Source organism: Pyrus communis, chromosome 15 (genome assembly GCF_041283825.1).
Source record: "Pyrus communis isolate YQ-2024b chromosome 15, ASM4128382v1, whole genome shotgun sequence".
Taxonomy (NCBI): domain Eukaryota; kingdom Viridiplantae; phylum Streptophyta; class Magnoliopsida; order Rosales; family Rosaceae; genus Pyrus; species Pyrus communis.
The window spans coordinates 36655579-36682751 of record NC_142579.1 but is presented as its reverse complement, the minus strand read 5'-3'; the positions used below and the strand labels follow the sequence as shown (position 1 = coordinate 36682751).

The 27173-nt window shown below is 38.1% G+C and overlaps 5 protein-coding genes and 2 pseudogenes across 7 annotated transcripts; 5 read left to right on the top strand and 2 right to left on the bottom strand.

The window, feature by feature from the left end:
* Positions 1–3671: 3671 nt before the first annotated feature.
* On the top strand, positions 3672–6838 carry LOC137745706 (putative LRR receptor-like serine/threonine-protein kinase At4g31250). Its single transcript, XM_068485707.2, has 3 exons — positions 3672–4347; positions 5087–5683; positions 6022–6838. Exons 1-3 carry the CDS (start codon positions 3672–3674, stop codon positions 6690–6692), a joined length of 1944 nt encoding a protein of 647 aa, XP_068341808.2. The 3' UTR covers positions 6693–6838.
* A 1031-nt stretch (positions 6839–7869) lies between these two features.
* On the top strand, positions 7870–10913 carry LOC137745716 (ribonuclease H2 subunit B). 2 transcript variants are annotated; one of them, XM_088687011.1, is made up of 10 exons: positions 7870–8030; positions 8119–8178; positions 8263–8364; positions 8476–8552; positions 8676–8799; positions 9107–9171; positions 9752–9821; positions 9966–10041; positions 10188–10276; positions 10557–10913. In XM_088687011.1, the coding sequence occupies exons 1-9, from the start codon at positions 7982–7984 to the stop codon at positions 10249–10251; spliced, it is 687 nt and encodes a 228-aa protein (XP_088543137.1). In that variant the 5' UTR covers positions 7870–7981; the 3' UTR covers positions 10252–10276; positions 10557–10913. The 2 variants fall into 2 exon arrangements, with proteins under 2 accessions (XP_088543137.1, XP_068341820.2); XM_068485719.2 differs by having other exon boundaries at positions 10183–10276.
* Positions 10914–12125: 1212 nt separating this feature from the next.
* LOC137745725 (putative nucleoredoxin 3 pseudogene) lies at positions 12126–13206 on the top strand (annotated as a pseudogene).
* A 657-nt stretch (positions 13207–13863) lies between these two features.
* LOC137744629 (U-box domain-containing protein 35-like) lies at positions 13864–18112 on the top strand. Its single transcript, XM_068484406.2, has 10 exons — positions 13864–14491; positions 14658–14758; positions 14910–15031; positions 15240–15445; positions 15533–15590; positions 15712–16024; positions 16117–16218; positions 16293–16721; positions 16920–17678; positions 17788–18112. Exons 1-10 carry the CDS (start codon positions 14284–14286, stop codon positions 17824–17826), a joined length of 2337 nt encoding a protein of 778 aa, XP_068340507.1. The 5' UTR covers positions 13864–14283; the 3' UTR covers positions 17827–18112.
* LOC137744641 (casein kinase 1-like protein 1 pseudogene) lies at positions 16776–19227 on the bottom strand (annotated as a pseudogene). The gene has a single exon (XR_015957024.1). The product of XR_015957024.1 is annotated as a casein kinase 1-like protein 1 pseudogene (transcript).
* Positions 19228–20289: 1062 nt separating this feature from the next.
* LOC137731807 (BURP domain protein RD22-like) lies at positions 20290–21804 on the top strand. Its single transcript, XM_088685667.1, has 3 exons — positions 20290–20410; positions 20560–20692; positions 20856–21804. Exons 1-3 carry the CDS (start codon positions 20372–20374, stop codon positions 21629–21631), a joined length of 948 nt encoding a protein of 315 aa, XP_088541793.1. The 5' UTR covers positions 20290–20371; the 3' UTR covers positions 21632–21804.
* Positions 21805–22276: 472 nt separating this feature from the next.
* LOC137737764 (RNA-binding protein 208) lies at positions 22277–26834 on the bottom strand. The gene is made up of 13 exons (XM_068477320.2): positions 26600–26834; positions 26111–26242; positions 25789–25850; positions 25466–25568; positions 25034–25110; positions 24835–24896; positions 24623–24710; positions 24287–24362; positions 23924–23954; positions 23698–23817; positions 23374–23459; positions 23057–23230; positions 22277–22811 (listed from the first exon to the last, which is right to left on the bottom strand). Exons 2-13 carry the CDS (start codon positions 26225–26227, stop codon positions 22554–22556), a joined length of 1254 nt encoding a protein of 417 aa, XP_068333421.2. The 5' UTR covers positions 26228–26242; positions 26600–26834; the 3' UTR covers positions 22277–22553.
* Between the last annotated feature and the right edge of the window lie 339 nt (positions 26835–27173).

Genomic DNA, 27173 nt, shown 5'->3' with positions numbered 1-27173 from the left:
CCTATATCTCACTGCTACAAGGCCGGATATAATGTATGCAGCTAGTTTGTTGGCCAGATACATGCACTGTCCTACCAACAAACATTATGGAACTGCAAAGAGAGTACTCAGATACATCAAGGGAACTCTGGACTATGGCTTAGAGTATGTGAAAGGAAGAAAAGCTTGCTTAATTGGCTTCTGTGATAGTGACTGGGGTGGTTCTTTGGAAGACAGCAAAAGCACATCAGGATATGCTTTCTCATTTGGCAGTGGTGTGTTTTCCTGGGCTTCAGTCAAGCAAAACTGTGTTGCACTCTCAACTGCAGAGGCTGAATACATAAGTGCATCAGAAGCAACTACACAAGCAATATGGCTAAGGTTTGTTTTGGAAGATTTTGGAGAATTACAAACTGTAGCTACTCCTCTTCACTGCGACAACACATCTGCCATTGCTATCACAAAGAATTCTGTGTTCCATCAAAAGACAAAGCACATTGATAGAAGGTTGCAGATATCTTCACAAAACCTTTGTCTAAGGATCGGTTCAACTATCTTCGTGATATGCTTGGTGTGAAATCAGCTCAAAACTTAAAGGGGAGTGTTGAATTATAAGTATTTGAGCTGAAAAGTTTTTAGAATAAGTTTTTGTTTAAATTGGTGTATTCACTTGTGCAGAATGAGGCAAAGTGTAAATGTCTAGTTTTGTAAAAGGGCCATGAGTGCCATGTGTTGTTAGATCCATGAAATTAGAAAGATGTGTGTCTAGGATGAAATGTAGAGGTTTATGTGGTCCCAAGTTAAGGACCTTCAGTTAATGTAAAGCACGTTAGTGCTCCTTTCTGAATAGAAAAGCATTATTCCTCTGCAAACTTTCTGCAGAGAAGAAGAACACGAAACCATTCGTTTCCTCCAGTCTTTTGTTCATCGTTTGTTCTTTCTGTTCAGCTCCATCTACATCAAAACACTCATTGATTCCAGAAACACTAACAAAGAGCAGTACCAATCAGATGTTATATTGAAATCTTTATATTTTTCCTGGACAACACTAGATATTTAACATTAATATATACATGAGGTATTCAGCTTGATGTTTGTGTCAGGTGCTCTCGAAGAGAATCCACTACGATCAATTATTTGCTGGCAATATTTCGTCAATCTCCTGCGGAATATACAAGGTTGCCAAAATATAAGCTTCCTTTTATAGAAATCCATTGACGATTCCTCTTTGCGTGGTAGCACATTGAACGAAACAGGTGTTCATTAACTTTTGTGTATTTCACCTAAATCAAAATAACAAGCGATTAACTTGTGTTTAGCGCATCGTAATAAACAAAAAATCAAAGCGTGTGGCAATAAACTAGTTTTATATAAATCCTACACATTAGATTTCGTATGAGTAGTAAATTTAACAATACTATGCAGGATACAAAGGGTTGTGTGGGAAGCCCCTTGCGCCATTGAAATCTGATGCAGGAGCAAATTAAGGAATTATTTCTTATTTTGTATTAAGTTTTGTTATTTATTTTATTTTTCATAATTACTAATTCGACAGAGAAATTAAGTACTTTTCTAATGTATTTTTATTTCTTTGTAGAACACTAGGTTATTTTCTTTAATTATATAAATACAATGTAATTTAGAGTTAAGGAGGACTTTTGGATTAATACTATTGAATATTTTCTTTGAACAACAAGAATTCCTTGCGTTTTTATCCCTTTCTCGTGTGTTTATTCATTGTATTGATGTGAGTGCTTCTGGATTCGCATTAATATGTACGAGAAAGTTGATCAATTTTTTTGAGTAAGAGTGAAACTACCACAGTATTTTACGTTAAGATACACTTTTGAAGTGTAATCAGTTTCAAACTGTCTACAGAAAACTAGAGTATTTTATTTTGCTCGAAGAAGCAAGAACCATTCTAATAATAAATTCTAACGAGTTTACAAACAGTAGAGGGATCAGTTTTGCTATTTTCTTAATTATCCATGTTATACAGGTATATATCCACTGCAATTTGAGTATACATTTCATGTAGTTCTTTTTACAAGGTATTTTATATAGCTTATATATGCAGAATACGTATGATTGAAGTATTTCATAGCAGCATTGTAACAAAATTACAGTTTTTTTTTGTTAACAGAATTACTGTTTAGGACAGGTAATAATACTCTTAACTATTAAAATAATAGTTTTTATAGTGCACACAACTCTTTTTTTTTTTTTTTTTTTTTAATTTTAAATAAAGTACATGTAATTACTTGCAAATCACGTACGACATCTTATATATATAATTATACAAGTATATTACTTGGAAGTGAAGTTACCGTCTACATCACATAGAAGTTTGGCTGAACCAACAATGAAGTTCGCGTCGTCATTACAAGAACAAAGAGCAACCTAGCTAGGTAAACAGCACAAACCAGGCTGGAAAAATTATTAGTATAATAAAGAAACTAACGTTGTGTATGTAGCTAACCTGTGACAATTACAAATCTTGGATTTTATGGGGCGCTCTAAAGTCGGTCCTTTCAACATATTATGCTCTCTTTTTATAATCTTAAATGTCCCAATTTATATATCTATAATTAATGGACCCATGTTTCATCAGAATATTACTTTATCATACTTAAAATGTATCAATTTTTTTAATGTAAAATATACTCATATTATTGTTTTCGGTATAAAAAAGTTTAGAGGGGAAGGGAGGATACCACATCTAAGGCTAGGGCATGCCACGAGTTTCTTTTATGACTTACAAAGATGGTCTTAGAGCCTTTTAAGGTTTTTACAAACTACCCACCAAGAGGGATTGCTGGTGTTATGACTCGAACCCAGGTCTTAATATAGCGAAGAAAACGATCCTTACCAACTCAACTAACTCTCGTTGGCTATAATATACCTATATTTATAGAAATGTTTCATCGTTTTCCATAATTAACATAAATAAATAAATTACCGGATTTTCACAGTATATATGAGGAAAAAAATCTCTTCTTGATACTAATCTTTGCACAATTTTAGGGAGAATTATTAATTTTCTTGGTTGAATTTCTTAATTAATATTGAAATTTAACATTTATGTTTCAATCAAAATATTCAAACCAATTAGGTTAAGTCTAAGATATTGATCAATTAGGGACCAAAACCAAAATTTTCCGTAGATAATTGGTCGGCATGCCAAATGATGTTATGGTCACATGAAAAATTACTATTGTATGGTCGATATCTAAAACAATTTAGAAATTATAACTAATTGAGGGAATGAAGTAAGTAGTGAAAGTGATCTCGTTGCTAACATAAATCCGATCGGCTGAGCCAACAATGAGATACAATTTCCCCAATACCATTAACAAGAACAAAACAGCAACCCAACGGCACACACCAAGCTAAAGATGAATAATAAACAAACACGCTTAGTATTGCTAAGGGAAAATCAAATCGAAATCTTTTAATTAAAATATTTATGCCGGCTCTCAACCCAGCTCATGATTCCTGATAGGGCACAATGAACCTTGTCATTCTCGCACCCCTCTTCTTCTATTTGTACCTTTCCAGCTTCCCCTACTCTAATTCTTTCACCACACCGACTGAACCTTAACCCCATTTTATTCAATCCCTCCATTCTTCTTCTTCTTCTTCTTCTATCAAAACCTACTTTCCAAAACGAAAAACCCTAATTTTTATATATGATGGCTCATATTCACAAGGCATATGATCACCATCATTGGCTTTTCATGCTATTTTTCTTAGTATTATCGTACGTTGCTTCATCTTCGGACCCGACGGAGGCAGCCACCCTCCTCAAGTTCAAGTCATCTCTATTGAACGCCACTGCTCTGGACAACTGGACTAATGCCACGTCTCCCTGCAACGGCAAGGACAACTGGGCAGGTCTGGTTTGTGATCACGATGGCAATGTGTTCGGGTTGAATTTATCGAAGATGGGTCTCCGGGGGATCATCGATATAGACGCACTTTTGGATTTATCTGGCCTGAAAACCGTAAGCGTCATGAACAATGGCTTTGACGGGCCTATCCCTAGCGTGAACAAACTTAGTTCACTTGTGTCATTTTACTTGTCGTACAATCACTTCTCTGGTGAAATCCCAGAAGACTTTTTTGTTGGGATGAATTCCTTGAAGAAAATTTATCTGGATGGGAATAAATTCGCGGGGAAAATACCAAAGTCGTTGGCTGCATTGACTAAGATTGTGGAATTGGATATTCGGGGAAACCAATTCAGTGGGAAGCTACCAAATTTTCCACAAAATCCTAAGGCATGGAAGACTATGAATGTGTCATACAACAGACTCGAGGGTCGTATTCCGGCAAGCCTGAGAAATTCCGACCCAAGCGCTTTCCTCGGTAAGTAATCAGTTCAAGAATTTCATTATTTCATTATTGTCCATCTTTATTTTAGAATGCTTTATCTTTTTCAGGTTTCAGCCAGTACAGAATACATGATTTTCCTTTAAATGTGTTTCTAAGTTCAGAATTTGACAATAAAATTGTGCTTTTACACATCCACTTATGGGTGAACTAGCAAATTGATGTGCACGATTACTCTATTTCTTTGTCGCAGTGAGAACTTCTTTTTCAATAGTCTCTTATTATGAGATATGACTGCAGTTGTTGATATGTATGTGAATTTCACTACAAATTAACATACATCAACGGTTGACAGTCGTTCATGCACGTGTAAATAACTATCGTTAACAGTCACTTAAAATGTATTTAATTGTGTATTTGAGAGTGATAAGGGGAAATTCGGTCTAAATGTCATGTTAACTAATGAAATATATTAGAAAAAAATGTAATTGCATGATTTGGTACTAGAACTAAAAGTTTGAAACATTAACAAAAGAAGGAAAATCAAGACCTTCTAATCATTTTAAGTAGAAGAAAAAATTGGATTCGTTGACAAAAACATTGAGACATGCTCTAAACTTGATCTCCCCACGAATTTTTTTATATAATGGAAGCACGTCGATACAATGTCATTATCTTTTGTTTATTAAGCAAATTACTTTTATCAAACAAAATGGGTTCTTTCCATTTTTAGTTTCTTTGGCCTAATTATGGGCCTCTTGTGTTGACCAAACAGGAAACCTAGACTTGTGTGGGACGCCACTGGCTGCGTGCAAGTCCTCAAAGAAGAAAGTCCTCCTAATCATCGCCGTCACAGTCATCTCAGTGGCTGTAATCTTGTTCATTGCAGCATGCCTCGAACGACGCCGTTCAGCACAATCAAAACAAGTAACAAGAGTACAAGACAAACTAGGGGCTCACCATGACACAGGTGCAATGGAGGTCCAATTGGCAGCTGAAGAAGAAAATAACAACTTCCATAACAATGCTGAGAGAGAAGGAGGAGGAGGAGGAGGAGGAGGAGAGTTGTATTTTGTGAAGCAGGACAGAAATTTTGAGTTGGAAGAGTTGCTGAGGGCCCCAGCTGAGGTTCTGGGGAGTGGGTCCTTTGGGTCATCTTACAAGGCAGGGATTTTGAGTGGGCCCGTGGTTGTGAAGAAGTTTAGGCAAATGAACCAAGTCAGACAAGATGAATTTTATGACCACATGAGAAGGCTTGGGAGGTTGTCACACCCTAATTTGCTCCCACTTATTGCTTTCTATTACAGGAAAGAAGAGAAGCTCTTGGTTCATGCTTTTGTTGCCAATGGAAGCTTGGCTAGTCACCTCCATGGTATGTTCATAACCCTAACATTGCATATCATTACATTACTAATCACACATTTCACAAAGTTGAGATTCAAGTAGAATTTATATGAATAAGTGGGTATTATTTATGTATGAGATAAGATTAACAATGTGATTAGTAAATGTGATATTGTATGTTCGTAGATGATTATATAATTTAATAATTTGGTATCTATCTTATTCATGCTAACATTTGCTAGACTCGGTCAATTAGTACAATATTGGCCAACTTTCCAACCAATTAGAACTTGTTTGACCACATTATTGATTACATCTCAAACACTACTGCACTTAATTAACTTGATGTTTTCCGTGTATTTTCAGTTAAGCGAGAACCCGGGCAGCCAGGATTGGATTGGGCAACTCGGTTGATGATCATCAAAGGAGTGGCAAGGGGCTTGGCCTACCTCTACAGAGAGTTCCCCGGCTTAACCGTACCCCATGGTCACCTCAAGTCTTCCAACGTGCTCCTAGACCACAACTTCAACCCCCTCTTAGCAGAATATGCCCTCATACCCTTAATCAACAGAGACCATGCACAAAAGTTCATGGTGGCCTTCAAGTCCCCGGAGTTCTACCACACCGAACGCACGTTGAAAAAGACCGATGTATGGAGCCTAGGCATACTCATCTTCGAAATGCTCACGGGTAAATTCCCAGCAAACTATCTCCAACCGGGGAAGCGAGCGAATGCGGACTTGGCGGCTTGGGTGAACTCGGTTGTGAGGGAAGAGTGGACGGGTGAAGTGTTTGACAAGGACATGAAGGGGACGAAGAACGGGGAAGGCGAAATGCTGAAGCTGCTGAAGATTGGGATGTGTTGCTGTGAGAGCAATGTGGAGGGGAGGTGGGATTGGAGAGAAGTTGTGGACAAGATTGAACAGTTGAAGGAGAGGGATACTGATGAAGATTACTCTTCTTATGCTAGTGATGGGGATGCGTATTCTTCTAGGGCTATTTCTGAGAATGACTTCTCTTTCTCTGTCACTGCTTGAGAGAGGTTTAAGGGTTTTTGGTGGGGGGAAAACAAAAATGTATTAATATTTAATGGAAGTTAATTAGGAGGATTTACATACGCTTTTGCACTGTGTTTTTTGGTAAATACAATTTGCACTCCTAATTTGAGGAACAATGAATAACAATGGCCAAAGAAAAATAGAAAATGCGCCATGAATTTTTTCATACTCTTTTATCCTATTCTTATTTGAAGGCTTATTCTTAATTTGAAATCTATTTGCATTTCTAAGAGGGAGAGAATTACTGAAGGCAAAGAGGACAACAGAAAAGGAGCCATTACCCAGTCACAAGTCAATTGTCTTGTTCAGCGGTCTTCCGCTGAAATAGTCTAAACAATTCAGTGGGCAGCCACCGAAATTCCGACAACTTTTTCAACTTCAGCCCACCGAACACATCCGTAGCACAAGGAATTGGCTTTGTTCGGTGAAAGAAAGCAAATAGTGCAACCAAAGTGAGATTATAGTGGAAATGAGTTCATTTTATGTTCGAAGTTTTCCTTCTTCAGGACTTGCATGTACTAGGTTCGCATATGTGGCGGTAACAAAAGGTTAAAAATCAATAATGCAATTTTATTTAAAGAAAGTCTTGAACATGACATTGTATTATTGGTTTGGAATGTCACCGTGATTATAATCAAGAATGTAAAATGGTATCAATTGATTTCAATCTGAATGACTTTTCGTTCTATCATATTTTCCGAACATCTTGTGACATCTTGTGCAAGTATCGCTGTGAAGTAATTGGATTTTCAATTGGTTGGTACTTAAGTGTCTAGTATTTTATCATGTCATTTTAATATCTTAAGAAAGTGTCTTCCAAAACGTCTACTCATTGGGTTTTAAGAGGGCTTCAACCATTAACATCAACTCCAAGAGTTTTAGAACTCGTTTGGAAGTACTTTTAGAATTATTAATAACATTTCTGGTAAAAATGCTTTCTATACCAATATTTAGAAAAAATTCAAATGAATCTTAAAATAACAAAGTACTTCGTGCAAGAAACAAAAACAAAACAACGCTTATGATGCAGAGGTAGATAATAGCCGTCAAAAGTTATCATCTAATAAGCTGTTGAGAAGATTTTTAACATGTCCGAAACACAAGAAAACACTACATGTCATTATACAATGATAGGGTTCCAACCATGGTACGTTTATTAGCTAAATGAAGGCCCTGACACTTCTTAACAAAGCGCGCGCAATTTCTCTGTTTCGTTTTACTAGCCTTCATTAACAGCTAGGGTTTAAGGAACGGAAGCTTACACTTCAATGGCTTGGTGGGAAGGCTCCGACGAAACCCGTCTTCTCATCGCAGCAGGTAAAACTACTACCCCAATCTTTTGTTCTCAATTTTCAATTTAATCCTTTCTGCGCACAATCCCTAAACGTAAGCGCAAAATCTACAGATACTGCTGAAACCGGAAACGACGCCGGACAATTGCTTTCGCTCCGCCATCCCAAGTCCGGTATTTCAAAATGCACGCATTTAAGTTCTTGAAATTTTGGAAATTAGGGCATTTTTCATTTTTTTTATTTCATTTTTTTGACAGGAAACAAAATGTGCTGCCTTTTTGTAAATGAGGTGCTTCAGGAACTTAATTGGTTCAAGCAATCCTACACCTCTTGGTTTCTGGGTGATTACGTTGCTGAAGGTTGTACCTTTATTGATTTTCCTTTTATTCTATTAATTTCTGATTTTTTATTTTTTTGGTGAAATTTAATTATTCTGATCATTGGCTAATTTCTGTTGCAATTCCATATAGATGGTGGGTTGTATACTGCCACTCCAGTTGACCCTGTGTTCATTTTCTTGCCCATTTTCGAAGAAGCTAGAATGAAGGTACCCGAACTTCCGTGGTGCTTTAATCCCGCACCCTAATTATGAATCTTGTTTGAGTATTTTTGTACATTATGTTTATCCCATTGATCCCAGCGGTTGTTTCATTGATATAAAAAAATGCAGAAGGGGGATGATCCTGGGAAGTTCAGGCTTTTAGATGATATAATCTTCATCGAAGGCTATCCTGGATACCATAAACTACTGTCCATTGCGGAGAACTGTATGCAATTAGTTTGTGAAATTAAAGGTGGGACACTACCCATGCACTTGTAGTTCAGATTTTAGGTGGAAGCTTGCAAATTGATCAATGAACATGTACTGCTGTATCATGAATGCATCTTACATTGCTTGTGAAAATACGGTTTCAGTTTCTAACAGAACCAATGACCTCTAATTTAAGGCGCTATATATTAGCCTGAGTTTCAATGTGCTTCTTTTGTTGGAGTTTCCAATTGAATGATTTGAATTCTTACAACTTTTAGTGTCAAATATTAAAATGGACGGTGTTATAGTATTCAGGCGGATAAGGTTTTTGTTTCCCTCTTTGTGTGCAGAAATTGGATCCTCCAAATTTTTTAGGCTGGATGATTCCAAGGTTCTGGCTTGGTTGTACCACAAGGTCTGTCTACTTCTGATTTCACTCAAATTTGATGTGTGATGATCAATGATTGTTGATGAATTACTCCCCATTCTCCCTGTTTTAGTTAGTTTTTGGGTATGGAAACCTTGTTGAAAAACTGTGTGATCTATAAAATATGTATTTGACAGACCTCAACTTTCAGTTTAAGAACTGCAGTTGTACGTCATTCACGCATCAAAGCCATATGTGAAGGATAAGCATGGATGTTTACTTTTATTCGTTTAGCTTTTTAAATAGAAGGCACTTCATATTACTTGCTGCGCGTATGACGCGGATGACCATGAACTAGTTGGTTTACTTATTCCTGCTGGCGTTGTCGAGTTAGTCTTGTTTATTGTGATAATTTAATTTTTCTTTTCCAATCCATGGCCTTTGGGGACAGTAACACGTCTTCCCCCAAATAATATGGTGGAGGGTAAGTTCTGGGGTACAAGCAAGTGCAAGTGTTTGTAGCGTGTTGAGATTAGTGAAAATATCCATGTATAACAATGGAAGACTATCTATGTTGTCCATAGAACGTCGTTCTAAGTTTTTTATAATTTGTGTTCTGTGGTGGCAGGTATGTCAGCTAAAACAGAGACTATCCACTTTGGACCATAATTATGCTGCACGGGAAGAGAAAGAAATATGTACAACTTCAGTGATAGAACAAGTTTTTTTTTTGACCTTTTTGTTTCTCCCCACTTGATGGTCAAAGAATGACTTGCAGTCAAGACTATTATGGGATGGGCAAAGCGAAACATTTTGTAAACTCACCTCTGTTACTGGTGCAGTGACTGATGCAGTTTCAGTATTAGGGGAATACGTGAAGGATGAGCCCTGGTTGAAGCTTTTGAGTGACCGTTTGAGGTATTTCCTAAAAAATGGTTCTAAGTCGTAAATCTTGTTCTGTAGAAATTTGGGAACGAGCATATTGAACATCTTATTGTCGGTAATTGTGATGATTCTTCTTAAGATGTATTAAGTCTGGGTTTCTGATTGTGTATCCAGGATAGATTTTACAGAAGCAACAAGAAAAACGTCAGATATCGAATTTCTCCCAACTGCCACAGGAAGTAACCTGGGGCCTTTTAATGGTTTACAGGTATGACCCCCAGTCCCAGACATAGGGCACTTTTCTCTACAAATTGGAAAAAGGAATAAAATTCACTTGGTTTCAGGGTTGGAGCCAGGATTCTTTCCTGCGACCCAAACACACACACACACACACACACACACACACGAACTCAAATGTTTAACCTGGAGTGTTTCTAATGTAAATAGTTAGAGTTGATAAATGCTTTCCATATCTCATGACTAGTAAAAATCTGGATTAATTTTGATCGGTCTTTAATCTTTATATCCCCCACGTAATAACTTGCCAGGAAAAGAGTAAGAGTGAGAATAAGCCTACCCGATCTGGAAGGCAAGCGAAGAAGGCCAAAGTGGAGACGGAATCACATAACATCAGAGATATGTTTACTAGGGCTTCTTCAAGAAGGAAAAAGTGAACCATTTGAAATTGAAACACACTTGTGTAAAAGTGTGAATCATGAAGTTCCTTCGTGATTCGGTTTGCCAATTGAAACCCACTTTGATTAGCAAACAATTAAAACATCAGCATTGACTAACATGCTGCTACCTTGTAATGCGTCGACTGTATCATTGATCCGTGTCACAGTGATTAGTAACTTGTTTCTCAAGTTTGATCAATGTTCAATTAGTAACATCTGAGTTTGGCACATCATGATGTATCGTGCACAACTTTGTTCAGTTTGTTGAATATGTACTGCAAATTTCTGTTCAGAGGAAAGCTAAGCACAGTAGCCACTGTGCGGGGATGGGTGACTCTTAGTTGTTGGACGGACGAATGTAGGTCCCATCGTGGTACCTGTGTCCATTAACGGTTGACAGTGTCCCATTGTGGAATCCGTGTTCATTAATGCTTGACAGTCACCCACACGCAACCTCGCTGAGGTGTCTTGCAATACAAGTTGCAATCTCAATTGCGCCCCACCCGCCTGGCCCATGAATTTGTCATGCCGTTGGTATAGTCGGGCCTTGGAATCCGTCGACCATATCTGATCGTTTGAATGTGACTCTGAATAGTGTTTTTATTTTTTATTTTTTAAATGTTAGGATTTACTCTTTTTTTTTTTACTCTCTCTGGCTTTTATTCCTTGGAATTTGCATAAATATATTCAAGGCATGATTTCAGGAATAAAAGTGTAAGGTACACTCGTTTGCTTTAATTTTGATTCACTTGAGGACTATTTTTTCTGAATTATAATTAGGTGTTCCATAATTTTTGTTTCTGTTCATCAACACTCCCACCAGATTAATCAACGTAATCTACTGATTTTCATTTATGACGGTGAAAAATTTCTAGTTTTTCATGTGCATGTTATCCGTTAATGCGTTTGTTGAGTTTCATATACATTGCATCAATGATTGATAATTGTTGACACATATGACATTGATGACTGTCAAAGCACAGCTCTTTATGAAATACTAGAGTTTATGTAGTTGTAAGGACTACTAGGGAGCATTTGCCTTCACTCGAGTTCGAATTCTCCCTCCCCTTAGCCTCCTTATGGTCTGATTCGGTTGCAAGTTCTTTATTCCACATGATGTGACACACTTGACTTGAGGGCTTGTTGCCTTATGGGCTGGTAAGCTCTAGCTCCTCTTGCGTAAAACGTCATCTGTAGGGCATTTCTCACAAAAACATAAGACTATATTTTATCAAATGGACCTACCTAAGTTTTTCGCTCTCCTTAGTAGGGAACCATATTTGTTGGAAAATTCCTTTGTCTAGATGCTCAAAAGAGTTGCCAGATGAATCATACAAGCTAATAAGATACGTATATCCTTTGTTCTTTGATTTATTGGAGAATTATAAAAGAGAATAACTAACAAGCCAAGGTTGACAATAATATGTATAGGCAGTTACAAACTGATTCATCATCCTCATGTTTCTTTCCTTCCCTTATCTGATGAGTAACATTTTGGGAGAATAATCGATTACGAATTGATTCCTATCGAAAATGTTTTAAATTCAATCCCTATGAAGCTTGAAAACATGATGTACATATACAGCAGAGATTCTTGTGCAACAAAGTCTACCTACTTTTGTGAATGTCGCACTTTCTTTTCGTTACAGTTGCTATATTGATGATTGACATGTACCGCATAGATCGCATCCTATCACTCATTTCATTAAGTTAAGATGGAATATCAATTGAGGAAGACTTGGTTGGACTGATTGAAGACTATGGAGGTGACGCATTTCCATTCATCTAAGAAGAGAAGACAAGAGCTAAGGGCTGCCGATGAAGCAAAGCATGAAGGGGGAAAACTCGAAGAGTTGTTGACGCATCAAGGACGAAACCATGTCTTGTCTAATGATGGCAGAGAGGTAGAGTTTTAGGCCTCTTTACTTTGGTGCTCATACGAAGAGCTCATGAACTCCAGTGATCAAGACTTCGAAATCATCCTAGTCTCCACAGACCGAGGCCTCAAAGAGTTTGACTCAACACGAGTAGCATGCCATGGCTTGCCATATCCTACCAGGACAAAACAAGGCAAGACCTTTGTTGAATCTTCGACATCAAAATGATTCCGGCCCTGGTTCTGATAGGACCGGATGGGAAGGCTATTAGCACAAATGGGAAGGCTATGATCTCCTTGTACGGTGCCAAGGCCTTCCCGTTCACAGAATCGAGGATCAAAAAGCTCGAAGCAGCATTGAGAAATGAAGGAGAGGCATTGCCTCCTCAAGTGAAGGACTTGAAGCGTGAACATATGCTTAAGTTGGAGATGGCCAAAGCATATGTGTGTGATGATTGCAAAAAACAAGGGAGGTTTTGGGCATTTTCTTGTGGTGTTTGTGATTATGATCTTCATCCAAATTGCGTAGAAAAATCGTTGTAAAAATAGGTTTTACGAGTTATGAAATTTGTATATCCTGAGAAGTACTGTAAAATGTTGATAAGATAATAAAAAAATCTGAAAGTGTGTACTTCTCACTCTCAGCTTAGGTTAGTATGAAATCTGGATCTTGATGCATAAGTAAATGCTTTTAACTGTTATAATTACGAACCCTTGTGGAGCATTAGTTGTCATATTCCCAAATAAAATGATATTAACAACATTTTGTATTTGTAACAATAAAACGATTACTTTTGTTAAGAAAACTAAAGTCAAAGTAAAATTTATTAATTTAGAAAACATCATTAATATTACCTGACAAAGGGTGCATTTGTTAAATTAAGTTATCTAGTTTGATGAAATCTTGACTCTTGACTTCTCATATAATGGTATGATGGTTTCACTTTGACTGTACATTTGTTAAACTACTTCTCAAATTAGTCATCCATGCGTGTGCTCATCCTGACCATTCATGATTGTAAAATTCATGCCTGGGTGCACGACTGATCATAACCTTTTCTTAATCTCTGTCAACGCGAGTCAGTTTGTATCCGAATTCTTATAATTTGTTTTAAAAGTGAATAACAATGACATGGATGAGAATTTGAAGGAGAGGGAGGGTTGACTGAGAGACAAAATAGTCATTAGATAGGTAGAGGCCAAAACACCAAAACAATCCGCAAATGGTGGATGATCTCTCATATTAACAACCCAATTGAAGAGAGTGAGATATTTATGGATTCACCAGTGAAAAAATCAAAAGCAGTTTGTTATTCCCAAAAGTGCTTTTTTTCCCTTCTTGTTTGTTGCTATCCAACAACAAAAAAAAGTAACATTAAAGTCAACACAAACACAACACATACTTGAAACGCAAATCCTTTTGTCTCTCTTTGGAGACCCTGCTGCAAAAGAGAGACAGAGGACCTTAAACAAAGATATAAAACTTAAAATCCCACAAAAAAGAAGTGAAAAACCCTTTATTAATTCTGGGATTCTAAGGCTTTGTTTGGTAGTTTGTATTGGAAATTTTGTTTCTTCTTCTCTTTGTTTTTGTTTTTGTTTTCTTCTTATTTCTGAAGATTAAGAAACTACAGGAAAAGAAGAGAGAGAGAGAGAGAGGAGAGAGTTAGAGTTAGAGAGAGAGAGAGAGAGAGAGAGAGAGAGAGAGAGAGAGAGAGAGATATGTGGCTGCCCAATAATCAAGTGGACAGGAAGGAAGTAGGGAATGGAATTGTGGCAGTGGCTATAGACAAGGACAAGAACAGCCAATGTGCTCTCAAATGGGCAATTGACAATCTCATCAAACCAGGCCAATCTGTTCTTCTCATCCATGTCAAGATCAAGCCTCCTCTATTTTCTCAGTCACCTTCTCTTTCCAATTCCACTCCAAGTACGTACATATTTTCCATGTTTTCGTTTTTAGAGTAGTAATTTTCACGCTCCCATTTTCTTCTTCTGCACTGCTCCCGTCGCTTCCTTTCGTTAACTGTTGCTTGATATGCAAGTTAACTCACTCTTCAAGATTTTTCATAATGGTGTTTGATTTTTGGTTGCAGGAAGTAATCCAAATTGGGACCAACAGTTCGTCTGCAAAGAACCTGATTCCCAAACCCGGGAATTGATCCGACCTTTTCGTGTTTTTTGCGCACGTAAAAATGTGAGTTTGATGAACTTATGCTTGCATTCTTGACCTTAACCTGAACTTTCATATTCATTGAGGTTTCATGTACAATTACATATCTGTTTAGGATTTGAATTTTTTATTGCTTTTTTATACTTTTGCGTTTTCTTTTCTTCTTCAAATTCAGATACAATGCAGAGACATTGTACTAGAAGACTCCGATGTGACAAAAGCATTAGTCGAATACATTACTCAAAGTTCAATCGAGCATTTGGTTGTTGGTGCATCAGCGAAAACCGGCTTTCTTAGGTAAGTTCCTCCATTTCTAAGTCAGCAGCCCTTGAACAAATTATTTACCCTCCTAGTTGTGCTATTTGATTGCAAGTTAAATTCCTGAAACTATGAAACCAACTGCCTTCAAAAAAATGACAAGACTCTCTAGGGCGTTATGATGCTTCGAATGCTTTGAAATTCCACAGAACATTGTCCTAATTTTTTGAAAAAAAAAATTATGTAGATTCAAAGCATCAGATATTCCAGGAAGCTTATCAAAGGCGGCACCAGACTTTTGCAATGTATATGTTGTAGCCAAGCAAAAACTTCAATCAAGGAGGGCCGCCTCGCGTCCTGCCCCCGCCACCTCACCCCTACGAAATCCAGCTTTTAACCACACCCCAAGCGCAAAGCCAGAGCCATATGTCTTCCCACCTTCTGGTAACAAAGGTTAGTTTCTTTCATCACTTAAACATAATCATCTCCCACTAATTTTTCGCGAGTCAAGAAACCTTAAAATGTTGAATCCTCTTCCAGGAAATGAAAAGCCACCAGAACCGCAACGTAAATCCCACGATGAAATGGACAACTTCAGGTCAGTAGAAGCACTCAATCTCTCCCTTTCAACGAAGATGGACAAAACGGTGTTTTTAAACATACAGCAAATTTTATCTATTTTGTTGTGAGAACTAACATAGTCGTATCATGGAAAGCAGGTCTCCTTTTACTAGGAAAGGCCCAAATGGGAAGTCATATGCAGATCTCCCTATGCCGGACACTGACATATCTTTTGTTAGCTCTGGAAGGCCAAGCATTGACCGTATCTTTCCTGCATTTTATAACGAAAACCTAGATTCAGGGAGAGTCACCCCACCGCGAATGTCCAACAGCACGGAAATAGACTTGAACCACAGCTTTGAGTCTATGCAGTACTTTGGACGGAGGTCCGTAGATGTCAACTCCTCTCCACCCACATTCTCCTCGGTTTCTCAGGATAGCGATAGGTTATCCTCTGCATCACAGCCAATGGTAAGTGTATCTAGTCTCTATCTATTTACTAATATGTACTTCTAGTTAAATTTTGTTCCAATAGAAACATTTTATGTCACTCGAAATTTCAGGAAGAGGTGGAGGCTGAAATGAGAAGGCTAAAGCTGGAGCTCAAGCAAACTATGGAAATGTATAGCACTGCCTGTAAAGAGGCACTCTCGGCGAAGCAAAAGGTATGCAAAATTCTATCAGCATCTTTCACCTGTCATGATTTCCCATAGCTCTTATAATTGATGTTATTTTACAGGCGGTAGAACTCCAGCGCTGGAAGTTAGAAGAAGAAAGGAGAATGGAAGAGGCGCGGCTAGCTGAGGAAGCTGCAATGGCTATTGTAGAAAAGGAGAGAGCTAAGTCCAGAGCAGCCATTGAGGCTGCTGAAGCAGCTAAGAGGATTGCAGAACTAGAAGCACAAAAAAGAATCAATGCAGAAATGAAAGCACTTAAAGAACAGGAAGAGAAGAAAAAAGCACTTAACGCTCTGCAACATTCGGATGTCAGGTATAGGAGGTACTCAATTGAAGAGATTGAGGCTGCCACGGAGTTCTTTACAGAATCCCGCAAGATTGGAGAAGGAGGTTATGGTCCTGTATATAGATGTTATCTAGACCACACTCCTGTTGCAGTTAAAGTTTTGCGTCCAGATGCAGCGCAAGGAAGATCACAATTCAACCAAGAGGTATGAAACAAAAAGGCGCGTGTTCCTTTCCAAACAGTTTGACAATATAGGATACTTGTGTTGCCAAACTATGCATTTGGGCCACCAGTTTGGTTGATTCTTGTATTGCTGGGCTGTTGGACAAGAGACAATTTCATTTCATTATAAATTTGGAAACATTGCGTTTTCTTTGGTTGATTCGCTAATTACTATGAACAGGTTGAAGTACTGAGCTGCATACGGCATCCTAACATGGTTCTCCTGCTGGGAGCCTGCCCGGAATACGGTTGCTTGGTTTACGAGTACATGGCTAATGGGAGCTTGGAAGACCGTCTTCTTCGTAGAGGAAACAGTCCACCTCTCTCTTGGCAACTTAGGTTTAAGATTGCAGCTGAAATTGGGACAGGCTTGCTATTCCTCCACCAGGCCAAACCAGAGCCACTAGTCCACCGCGACTTAAAACCCGCTAACATCTTGCTTGACCGCAACTATGTGAGCAAGATCAGCGATGTCGGCTTGGCCAGGCTCGTGCCCCCATCCGTTGCTGACACCGTGACGCAGTATCGCATGACATCAACAGCCGGCACATTCTGCTACATAGACCCTGAGTATCAGCAAACCGGCATGCTTGGTGTCAAGTCTGATGTGTACTCTCTTGGGATTATGTTTCTACAAATGATCACAGCCAAGCCGGCAATGGGATTGACTCACCATGTTGAAAGGGCTATTGAGAAGGGGACCTTCGCGGATATGCTAGATCCATCCGTGCCAGATTGGCCGGTTGAAGACACATTGAAGTTTGCCAAACTGGCTCTCCAGTGTGCAGAGTTGCGGCGGAAAGACAGGCCGGACCTTGGAAAAGTTATCCAGCCAGAACTTAACAGATTGAGAGGGATTGCTGAAGAGACAATGCACCCAACACTGATGGCTGGTGATCATAGCCCCTCATGCAAATACAGCCAAGTTTCTGTGCAGCTAGTAAGTGTATATGGCCAATAAACTTAGTCCTCTTTCTCTCATCAAAATCCTAATTTCAACCCTGAAAATTGTCGAATGCAATCTAAAAGGTGTTGATTCGTTTTTGCAGGAGGGGAGTGAACCAGGTACAAGATCTACTGAGAGCTAGGAACACCCATCAAACCCTCTCCATCATCTCAAACCCTTAGACTATTTAAGAAAACATGTCTAAGGATTGTAAGTAATTAAGCAGAACAAAAAAAAAAATGTACAAGTTTTGTAGATAAACTGACGAGTCGATGAAACTCAACATGTACGTGAGTTTGGTTGCTGGTATTCTAGAGTAGTCAATTTCTTATGATCAACTATCAATTTCTTATATATTCTCTTTGTTGAAACACAAAAAATAGACGATTCAAATCTTTCGGTACTGCATGTATCTAAATCATTCTCAAGTATTCTTTGTCGATAATTGATACAAGTATGAAGAATTCAAACAACCAAAGATCCTTAAAGACTACAGATTAACACTACGCTTATGTTTCCAGACGTTTAAGCAATCGAGTCCAATCAAAATCGTAGTCGAACTGAAAACCTTCCCTTTTAAAAACGCTATTAAAGAGTCTCTTCAGATAAGCATAATCTGGTTTAGCATCAAACGTCAATGACCTACAGTAATGGAAGTATACCGAAAACTCGGAAGGGTAACCAGAGCATAGCGACTCGATAGAAGTTGATATTTTCTTTTCTGCGATATTCTCATCTTTCTGCTCTATTGTCCCTGCTTTCAAACCCTGCCAAGGAAGACTTCCTCTTAGAAAGTACAAAAGCACATATCCTAGTGATTCCAAATCGTCCCGGCGGCTTTGTTCAATGCCAAGATGGTTGTTCACGCTTGCATATCTTGCAGTACCTACCAGACTTTTATTGTCTCTGTACGCAATATGCCGATGAGTTAAAGAGTTTCTATACTTCTTAGCGAGACCGAAGTCGATGATGTAAACCTGATTCGCCCGTCGACCCGCTCCCATCACGAAATTGTCTGGCTTGATGTCGCGGTGCAGGACTGATTTCGAATGAACAAACTCCACTCGATCGAGCATTTGATCTGCGAGCATGAGAACCGTCTTAAGAGAGAATTTCTTACTGCAAGCTTGGAATAAATCCTCAAGACTAGGTCCAAGGAAATCCATGACAAGAAAACTGTAGTCTCCTTCAGAGCCAAACGATCTCACGTTTGGAACTCCAGGTCCTCCATGGAGTATTTTATACAACTTTGATTCATACAGCAGTTGTGGATGCCTCGTCTTGGCACTTTCGAGCTTGATAGCAACCTCCTCGTTTGTCTGAATATTACTACCCCGGTAGACCTGTCCAAACGATCCGCTACCGATCTTTCTAACAAGTTGAAACCTTCCATCCACCAAAGGCTCCATATCCCCCAAAACCCTACGACGACAGAAAAACCCTAGCCCTAAATAAAAAGCTTAAGACCGAAAACAATTAAGGAATGGTTTTGAAGGGAAGGTGAAGAATCGTCAAAAGGGGGAAAATTCCTGACGAGTAACGACTACGCAACGTTGACTTAATTATAAAACATTACAACCCTAATTAGGAAACCTTACGATTCCAAGATTATTATTACCCTTACTAAATTTTTAATACCACATTTGTACTCCTCCTTTAATTTGAGAGATTTTCCAGTATGATCGGAACACTGAATAGTACACATGTCATTATACAAATGGTAGAATATATGTGTTAAAAAATACAAATTTTCGCCACTTATATAAAAACACGTGATGTACCTGTGTTTCGGCCACAAAGAAATTTTTTTCCTTTGATTCCACATTTGGGCCGGAAGTTTTCTTTCCCAATCAATTTGGGCTTTCTACTGTTAAAATATTTCAATGTACTTTTTTCCTACCAATATATATATTATCTTTATTTTTTATTTTTTTACTTTATTTTTTTTAACAAAAAATATTATCTACATTAAGGATGAGTAGTAGGAAATAATATACTTTATTAAACATAGTAAAATAAGAAAATTGTTATTAGCACTCTAAAAATCTCATTTGACACTCCAAACTTTCTATAATTAGAAAGAAAAATACACTTATGAGAAGTGTATAATAAGATTTTTGGAATGCTAATAACAGTTCTCTAAAATAATACTATTAAATATCTATTCAAAACCAAAACGTAAACATCATGAACGAATCTCTTAATTACATAAAAGGCACGCAACTTAATTACATATAGATAAGAATTCTGATGAAATCATTACAAAAAATCAAACCCATAACTGAAAATAGAGATACAAAAAAGTATGATTTGTATATTCCTGAAAATATTATCCGATAGAAATTGCTAGTAAACCATAAAAACTCCCCACGAGATGGAAGCTACCTACTATTTCCGTTACCAAAAACTCTGCCACGAAGGCACAACTTTGAAAAACGAGATTAATTTCCAGCCACTGCATGCTCTGCGATTGTAACGTTCCATTTTAATGGAGGATGTTTACACGAGGCAATGGGAGGGTCTGCATGTCTTACACCTAATCCAGACAACCAAACTCACATGCGGTGCATGCATCTACTTCAGTTCTCTCTGTTCTTCCCTTCCTATATATCTTGAACCAATTCGCTCTTGTTTCATCAACTAGCAAACTTTGAGTTGCAAAAGTTAAAGAGTGTCTTCGTGTAGTGATGGAGTTCCGTCTCTCAAAAATGCTTACTTTTCTCACTGTAAGTATAATTAAGCTAGCTCCATCTCCTAGTTAATTTATTTGGATTGTCCCTTCAAATGATTTTTTTTAGTTCAGTCTCTGCATTCTAATTGTTTACTAATTTCGTTGTTTTCTTAATTAATGATGGTTTAACTTCTACCGTTGCAGCTGACCACACTGGTGGGAATGGCAAGTCATGCAGCTGCTGTGCGGCAGCCGTTGCCTCAACTTTCCTACTGGAACTCCGTCCTGCCGAACACGCCAATTCCAAAAGCTTTTCGTGAACTTATCCATCCTGGAGGTTTGTGTGTGTGTGTCTGTGTAAATTATTGAAAATTAATAGCAAAATGGTTATCAATCGAGTCTATAGTTTCACGTACGATTATATTGACTATATTGACATGTATGCATACGTATAGTCCCTCACTTGTACTTTGCTTTGGTTTATGTTGCTAAATCTGCAGACTTAGTATCCAAGAACTTTCTCCGTCCTGCTGGCACTGAGAACCAACTTGACAAAGCCACTGATGCTCTTGGCCCTTGTGCTGGCTTGGTCCTCATGGAGAAGGACTTGCACCCTGGAAAAACAGTGACATATGGCTTCCCCAGAGATACCACAAGCAAATCATCACGCTTTGTGTCCCGCCCAACCGCGGAGTCGATCCCCTTCTCATCAAACAAAATGGAAGAAATTCTCAAACGATTTTCGCTGAGGCCGGAATCATCAGAAGCCAATACAATCAAGGAAACCATTGATTATTGCGAAATGCCGGCCATGAAGGGAGAAGAAAGATATTGTGCTACCTCTTTGGAGTCACTGGTTGACTTCGCCACCTCCGAGCTCGGATCGAATATCCGAACAATGTCGACGGAGGTGGAAAGAGGAGCCAACAATGATGTGGAGCAGATTTACACAATAACCGACGGAGTGAAGGTGCTGGCCGAGGACAAAGTCGTCACGTGCCATAAGATGAGCTATCCATTTGCTGTGTTCTTGTGCCATGCCATAGAAAAGACAAGGGCCTACATGGTGCCTATGGAAGGTGCCGACGGGACCAAGGCAAATGCAGTAATTATTTGCCATCGAGACACATCTAAATTTGCACCAAACAATTGGGGCTTGTCACAGCTCCATCTTAAACCAGGAGAAGGTCCCCTCTGCCATCTTCTCTCCGACGGACATCTTACCTGGCTTAGAGAGAAAAACCTAGATGAACAATACATAGTTTCAGTTGCCTGATCGCCGTTAATATCTGAAACAGAACCCCATAAGAATGGCGTACTTGTATCTGCTCCATGAAAATAAATAATAACAGGCAGCTGAATAAAAAAAGAATCCCATAATAATGGGGTACTTGTAGATGCTCCATGAAAATGAATAAAGGAATGCCTTGAGAATGGCCTGTTAGTTAATGATGCATTTGAGAGTTCTTTTTGTTCCCAACACTTCCTTGCGAAGATCTAGATCCCTATTTCAAAATCTAATTAAAGTAGGTTTACAACTGTTGAATCCCACGACCAGAGGGAAAAGGAGAAAAGTAATTTAAATAAGATTACTCCATTCTAACTGCACCAAGACTTTTTCTAATAAAATCACACACTTGACAGATTAGATAGATGGTAATTACTAAGCTGGAAACAATATTGGTGTTGTTAGAGTATGATCCTTTACCCGTCGACTTGAAAATTTCAACATGGTACCAAAGTCGAGGGACAAGCTTGTATAGCCACGTGATTGGATGGATCCCTGTTCGCCCCGGATGATTATTTTGTGCAAATTGTGAAACCCTGATTGGGATTTGAGGATCAAAATCGAAGGTGACATGATTAATAAATGATGTCGAGTAGATTTCAAGTCAGATGCCATGACTAAGAGAAGTTAACGTAACTAAAAAACACCCCCATTTCATTAACAAATCCCACAAAATAAGGACGATAATCTCATCTCTAATCACATATTACACGTTACAACATACATAGGAGATCAAAAATTCATGTAACTAAAGATGAATTCCCAATCTGTCACCGGAAAGAAAGAAAAAGATCGACTCACAATCTCGTTTGGAGAACTAGTAAATACACACCACACGCACTGGCAAGAATTGGCACAATGCAATCAAACGCAATAGCAACTCCGCCAAAACCGACTACCAGCTCTAGTGTTAACGGTAATACATTAACTGGTTGCCGGATGAACTATTAGGATAGGCATCATACATAGGTTGGGGTCCGCCGGAGTTCAAGGCCATGGACGTGGCAGCAGCCTGACTCAAGGCAAGTTGGCGCCGATAAGCCATGAAGTCAGCTGGAGAATAGCCTTGGTTTATACCGGCAGTTGGAAGAATCTGATAGGGCTGGGCAGGAGGAGGTAGTGGATTAGAAGCTATCCCGGCAGGAGTTGGTTTGCTACCCCACGAGCACTGCATGCACGATTACACAAAACAAAAGATGTTTTATCATGACAGAAATAACACTGACTGTAATTTGACTGACCACCAGCGAAAGACGTAAACAGTACAAGTCGTCTGTGTAGGTCAATCGTATGCATAGCAACCCACTGAAAGGTGTCAAGTGTCATTTGCATATGTGCATTGAAGAACAATATGAACGAGGCAAAGGAAGTGTGACCATCAAAATGAAAAATTTGCAGTAGAGTTTCCATTACCTTCATGGACTTTCCATGAATTATCCTGCCATTTCCCATTTGAATAGCCAGGGCTGCTTCATCATGGGTGTTGTATCTCACAAATCCGAAACCTTTATCCCTCTGCACACGTACTTCCTCAATAACACCAGCCCCAAGAGCATGAAACTGACTATGAAGTTCAGCTTGAGTAACCTGCTAAGGCAAACCAGATTTTCAGCAGGATTTTATGGTTGACAACTTATAGACGTAACCTGATAAGGCAAACCACTTATGTCATAGGACCAAATTCAAGGTTTAAAACTCATATTCGAAACATAATAATCACTGTTAACCACCTCATGGGAGAGGTTGCCAACATAGACAGTCGTGTATGCTTGATTGTTTTCTGGGGCCTCTTCGTTGGAGTTCTCCGGACCTCCATCTGCAAAATAAAGTAAACAGAAGAACTAGCCATCAACATCAAGTCTTATCTGAACTAAACATCAAGTTCCGGTATCATGACTCATATAATACGGCAACATATACTAGGGTCAACCATCAATCTAAGACCTACCTGCTATAGCCAATTATTTTAAATTGCAATACCAAAATGCAAAGGTCACCTAGAAGCCCAAAACAAGAAACTTCTGGCCAACCAAGTCAGCAACTTTTCAATCTACCTGAAGATCCATTTGTAAGTACAACGGCATTTTGAGTGTCACTACTTGGCTTCTCGTCACTAGAACCAGCACTTTTGGTTGCCCAGTTGCATCTTATTTGCCTATTTCCAAGCCATTTACCTACACAACAAAGTCCAGAACACATCAACCATAGCACAACCAGTATCACAATGTTCTTGCACTGACGAAAACTATGCAGCACGAGGCAACATGTTAGATGTGTTACCTGTTAAATCATTGATAGCACTCTGAGCTTCCTGAAAAAAATTTCCATGAGGCACTTAATCAGTTTAAAATGTACCAGAGTTCTAAGATTGTAAAACCAACAAATAAATAAAAAAATGGCGTCATGTTAATACCAACTCCTCTAGGTATACAAAGTCAGCACAAATGGTGCGGAAAAACCAATCCACTATAATAAGCGACATTGCTTTACACATTTCATGTGCACCACTAAGCACATGAAAGAGTGCAACGCACAAGCTACCTTGATGTGATTCAGGGATTTTAAATAAATGTGGGAGAAGATTTAGGCCGGGATGAATCTCACACCAAAACTCTCTAGTTTATACTCACAACAACGTAATACCTGCTGTTCACGGAAAGAAACAAAGCCATATCCCTTTGAGCGGCCAGTTTTGTGATCCCACATGACCCTTGCATCACTGCAAATGATAAAAATGACAAAAACAAAAAGTCTTGTAAAACTAACATCATGCATTTGGAAATTAATAGGGTGATTCAAATTGTTATCCACCCAAGTGGAAACAAGCAATAAACTAAGTGAGAACCTTTACTAAGTTTAACATGAAAAGTTGATGAAAGTAATGAGGAAAAATTATAACATGCTAGCCTAGCCCCTGGGATATATATCCTACAAATTTGAAAAAAAAAAAAACGATAATCAAAAGAAACAGGAACTCACGAACAACTAGGATAGAACCCGAAGCAAGCAAATAAAGTTGCATCTGTAACCTCTGGACTAAGATCACCAACAAATATGTTGAAGTGCCCTGATCATTGTAAAATTGCATTAATGGAATGAACCCTAATAAGATTGTAACATCCCGTAGAAAAAATAAAATAAAATAAAATTGTAAAAAGAACAGCAGTAGCACAACTGAAGCTCAAAGTAACCTGAAGTATCCTCCCTCTGGCTATTGGCATATGCCCAATTCACCTTAAGTGCCTGACCATAACTGCAAACCAGATTTAGAAATACTAATGAATATAAACAATTCTCGAAGCTATTGACAGACATACAACATACATGATCGAAGTCAAGAAAGGCAAGAGAATAATAGCCACACTTGTTCTAAAGTAAGTGAATGCTTACAGTTGCCGTCCATGCAGATTCGTTATTGCATGGGCTGCAGAGTGTCGATCATGGTAGTCAACAAATCCATATGATGACTGCAAAAAAAAAAATATATATATATATATACAACCACATCATGAATTCATAAGGAAAAGAAATCTTGAAGTTGAACATAGGATTCCAATTTTGTTTGCCGCAATTAACAATTTCTCCAGCCAGTTACATATTTTACTTAAGAAATGCATCATGTTACAGGATCAAAGTGTAAGCACTTGTAGAATCATTTCACGACCAATTGGAAAACACTAGATGTCTTATAGATGTGTAGGAGACTCAGATTATTGCATATATTTCCGTAAATTGAAGGAAAAAACAGAACCTTCAAAAGAGGAATGACAAAATTATATACAAGGATTCAAAAGAACACGAAGCATGTGATGTATCATGTACCTTATCCTTTTTTATGAGCTTGCATCCTGCAAGAGGACCAACACTCTGGAAGACTTCAGCTAGAAGCTTATCGGTGACATTTACATGAATATTTCCAACATAGCTGAAACCATCATACCATCAAAATAATAAGTCTTAATTCAAGATATATCCACTTGAATATTAAACGGTATGAACTACTTGAGTTTCGCTGTCCACTTAAGCTAAAGAAACTTCAAGTAGATAAGCATAAAGATGAATGGGAAGGAAAACAAAAAAAAATTCCGGAAAACAAAAAGAAATTCCAGAAAAGAAAAAATGGAAAACTACTATCTAGCACTTACACACTGTTGCACTGAGACGGGTCAAATCCGGGAGGCAGATTTCCACTTGGGATAGGCTCCATCTGCACATTATAAAAATATAAAGAAGATAAACAAATAATACTACTCTCAACCAAAGAGTATATAAAATCTTAATCCCCACCCAAAAAAAAATTGAATTAACAATTTATATTTGCTGTTCTGATGAATCACATAAAGCTTGAAATTTTAAATAAATTAAGTGAAAGCCAATAACTCAAATTATCTAAATTTGTCCACAAACAACAATTTCTTCACAAACAAGAGAGAGAGAGAGAGGGAGGGAGGGAGGGAGAGAGGGGACCTGAGACATGGCAGCAGCGAGCACGCCAGGATGGTACATGTGTTGTTGTTGCTGCTGAAGAAGTGCTTGCTGCATTATGGCTTCTTGTTGTTGCTGAAGCTTCAATCTTTGTTGCATATTACACTATTCTCCCTAATTTAATTTTTATTATAAAAAAAAAAACCCAAAAAAATAATCAGAAAAACAGAGGCAGATCACCCATTAAATCCCAGTTTTCAATTTCAATCATTGAAATCAAAGCAAGTGCAAAAACAAACAGGAAGAAAGAAATAAACCAAATTGAATTCAATAATCCAAATTCCAGAAAGTCCCAAACTTTCAATCGAAATTCATTTGGGGTTCTGAAGAATTGAACTATTTTTTCTCTTGAAGGTGAAAAATCGGAGTGGCGATAAGATAATTCAGATAAATTGAAACCCAGAAACAAAAATAAATCAAAAAATGGAAAAAGGAAGAGAGAGAGAGGGAGAGAGAGAGAGAGAGAGGAACCTGAGGGTAGAAAATGGAGCGAAACTCGGTGCAGGTTCTTCTCTGCGTTGTGTCGGAGCAACTTTCTCACAGTGAAAGGCTGAAAAGCAGACGACTCGGGTTCGGGTAGAATAAGATTGTCCCCATTAATCAATCATTGTTTTTTTTTTCTTTTTTTTTTTTTTTTGCTGTCACATTAATGATTATTTTGTGACTCCAAAATTGTCTTTTGCTTTTGTTTTCATGGAAAATAATAAAAAACGTCTTTTTAATTTCGTATGTGAGACATTTTTCTATGTATCAAAACACAATTTGGTTTTGATCCGAGTACATAAAAATTTCTCATTGATTCCGTTTTATTTAAATGTGATGTTTATCTCTCTCTTAAATGGCTCACGTGTTGTTCAATGTAAGAATGTGGACGGAATAAAAAAATTTGACAACTTGAAAATAATTGACTATTTATAAAAATTTAGAAAAGTAAATAGAATAGAATGAAAAAATTTGACGACTTGAAAAGAATTGACTATTTATAAAAATTCAGAAAAATAACCCTTATCATATTCTTTCACCTTCTGTAGAGGCCAATTCTCAA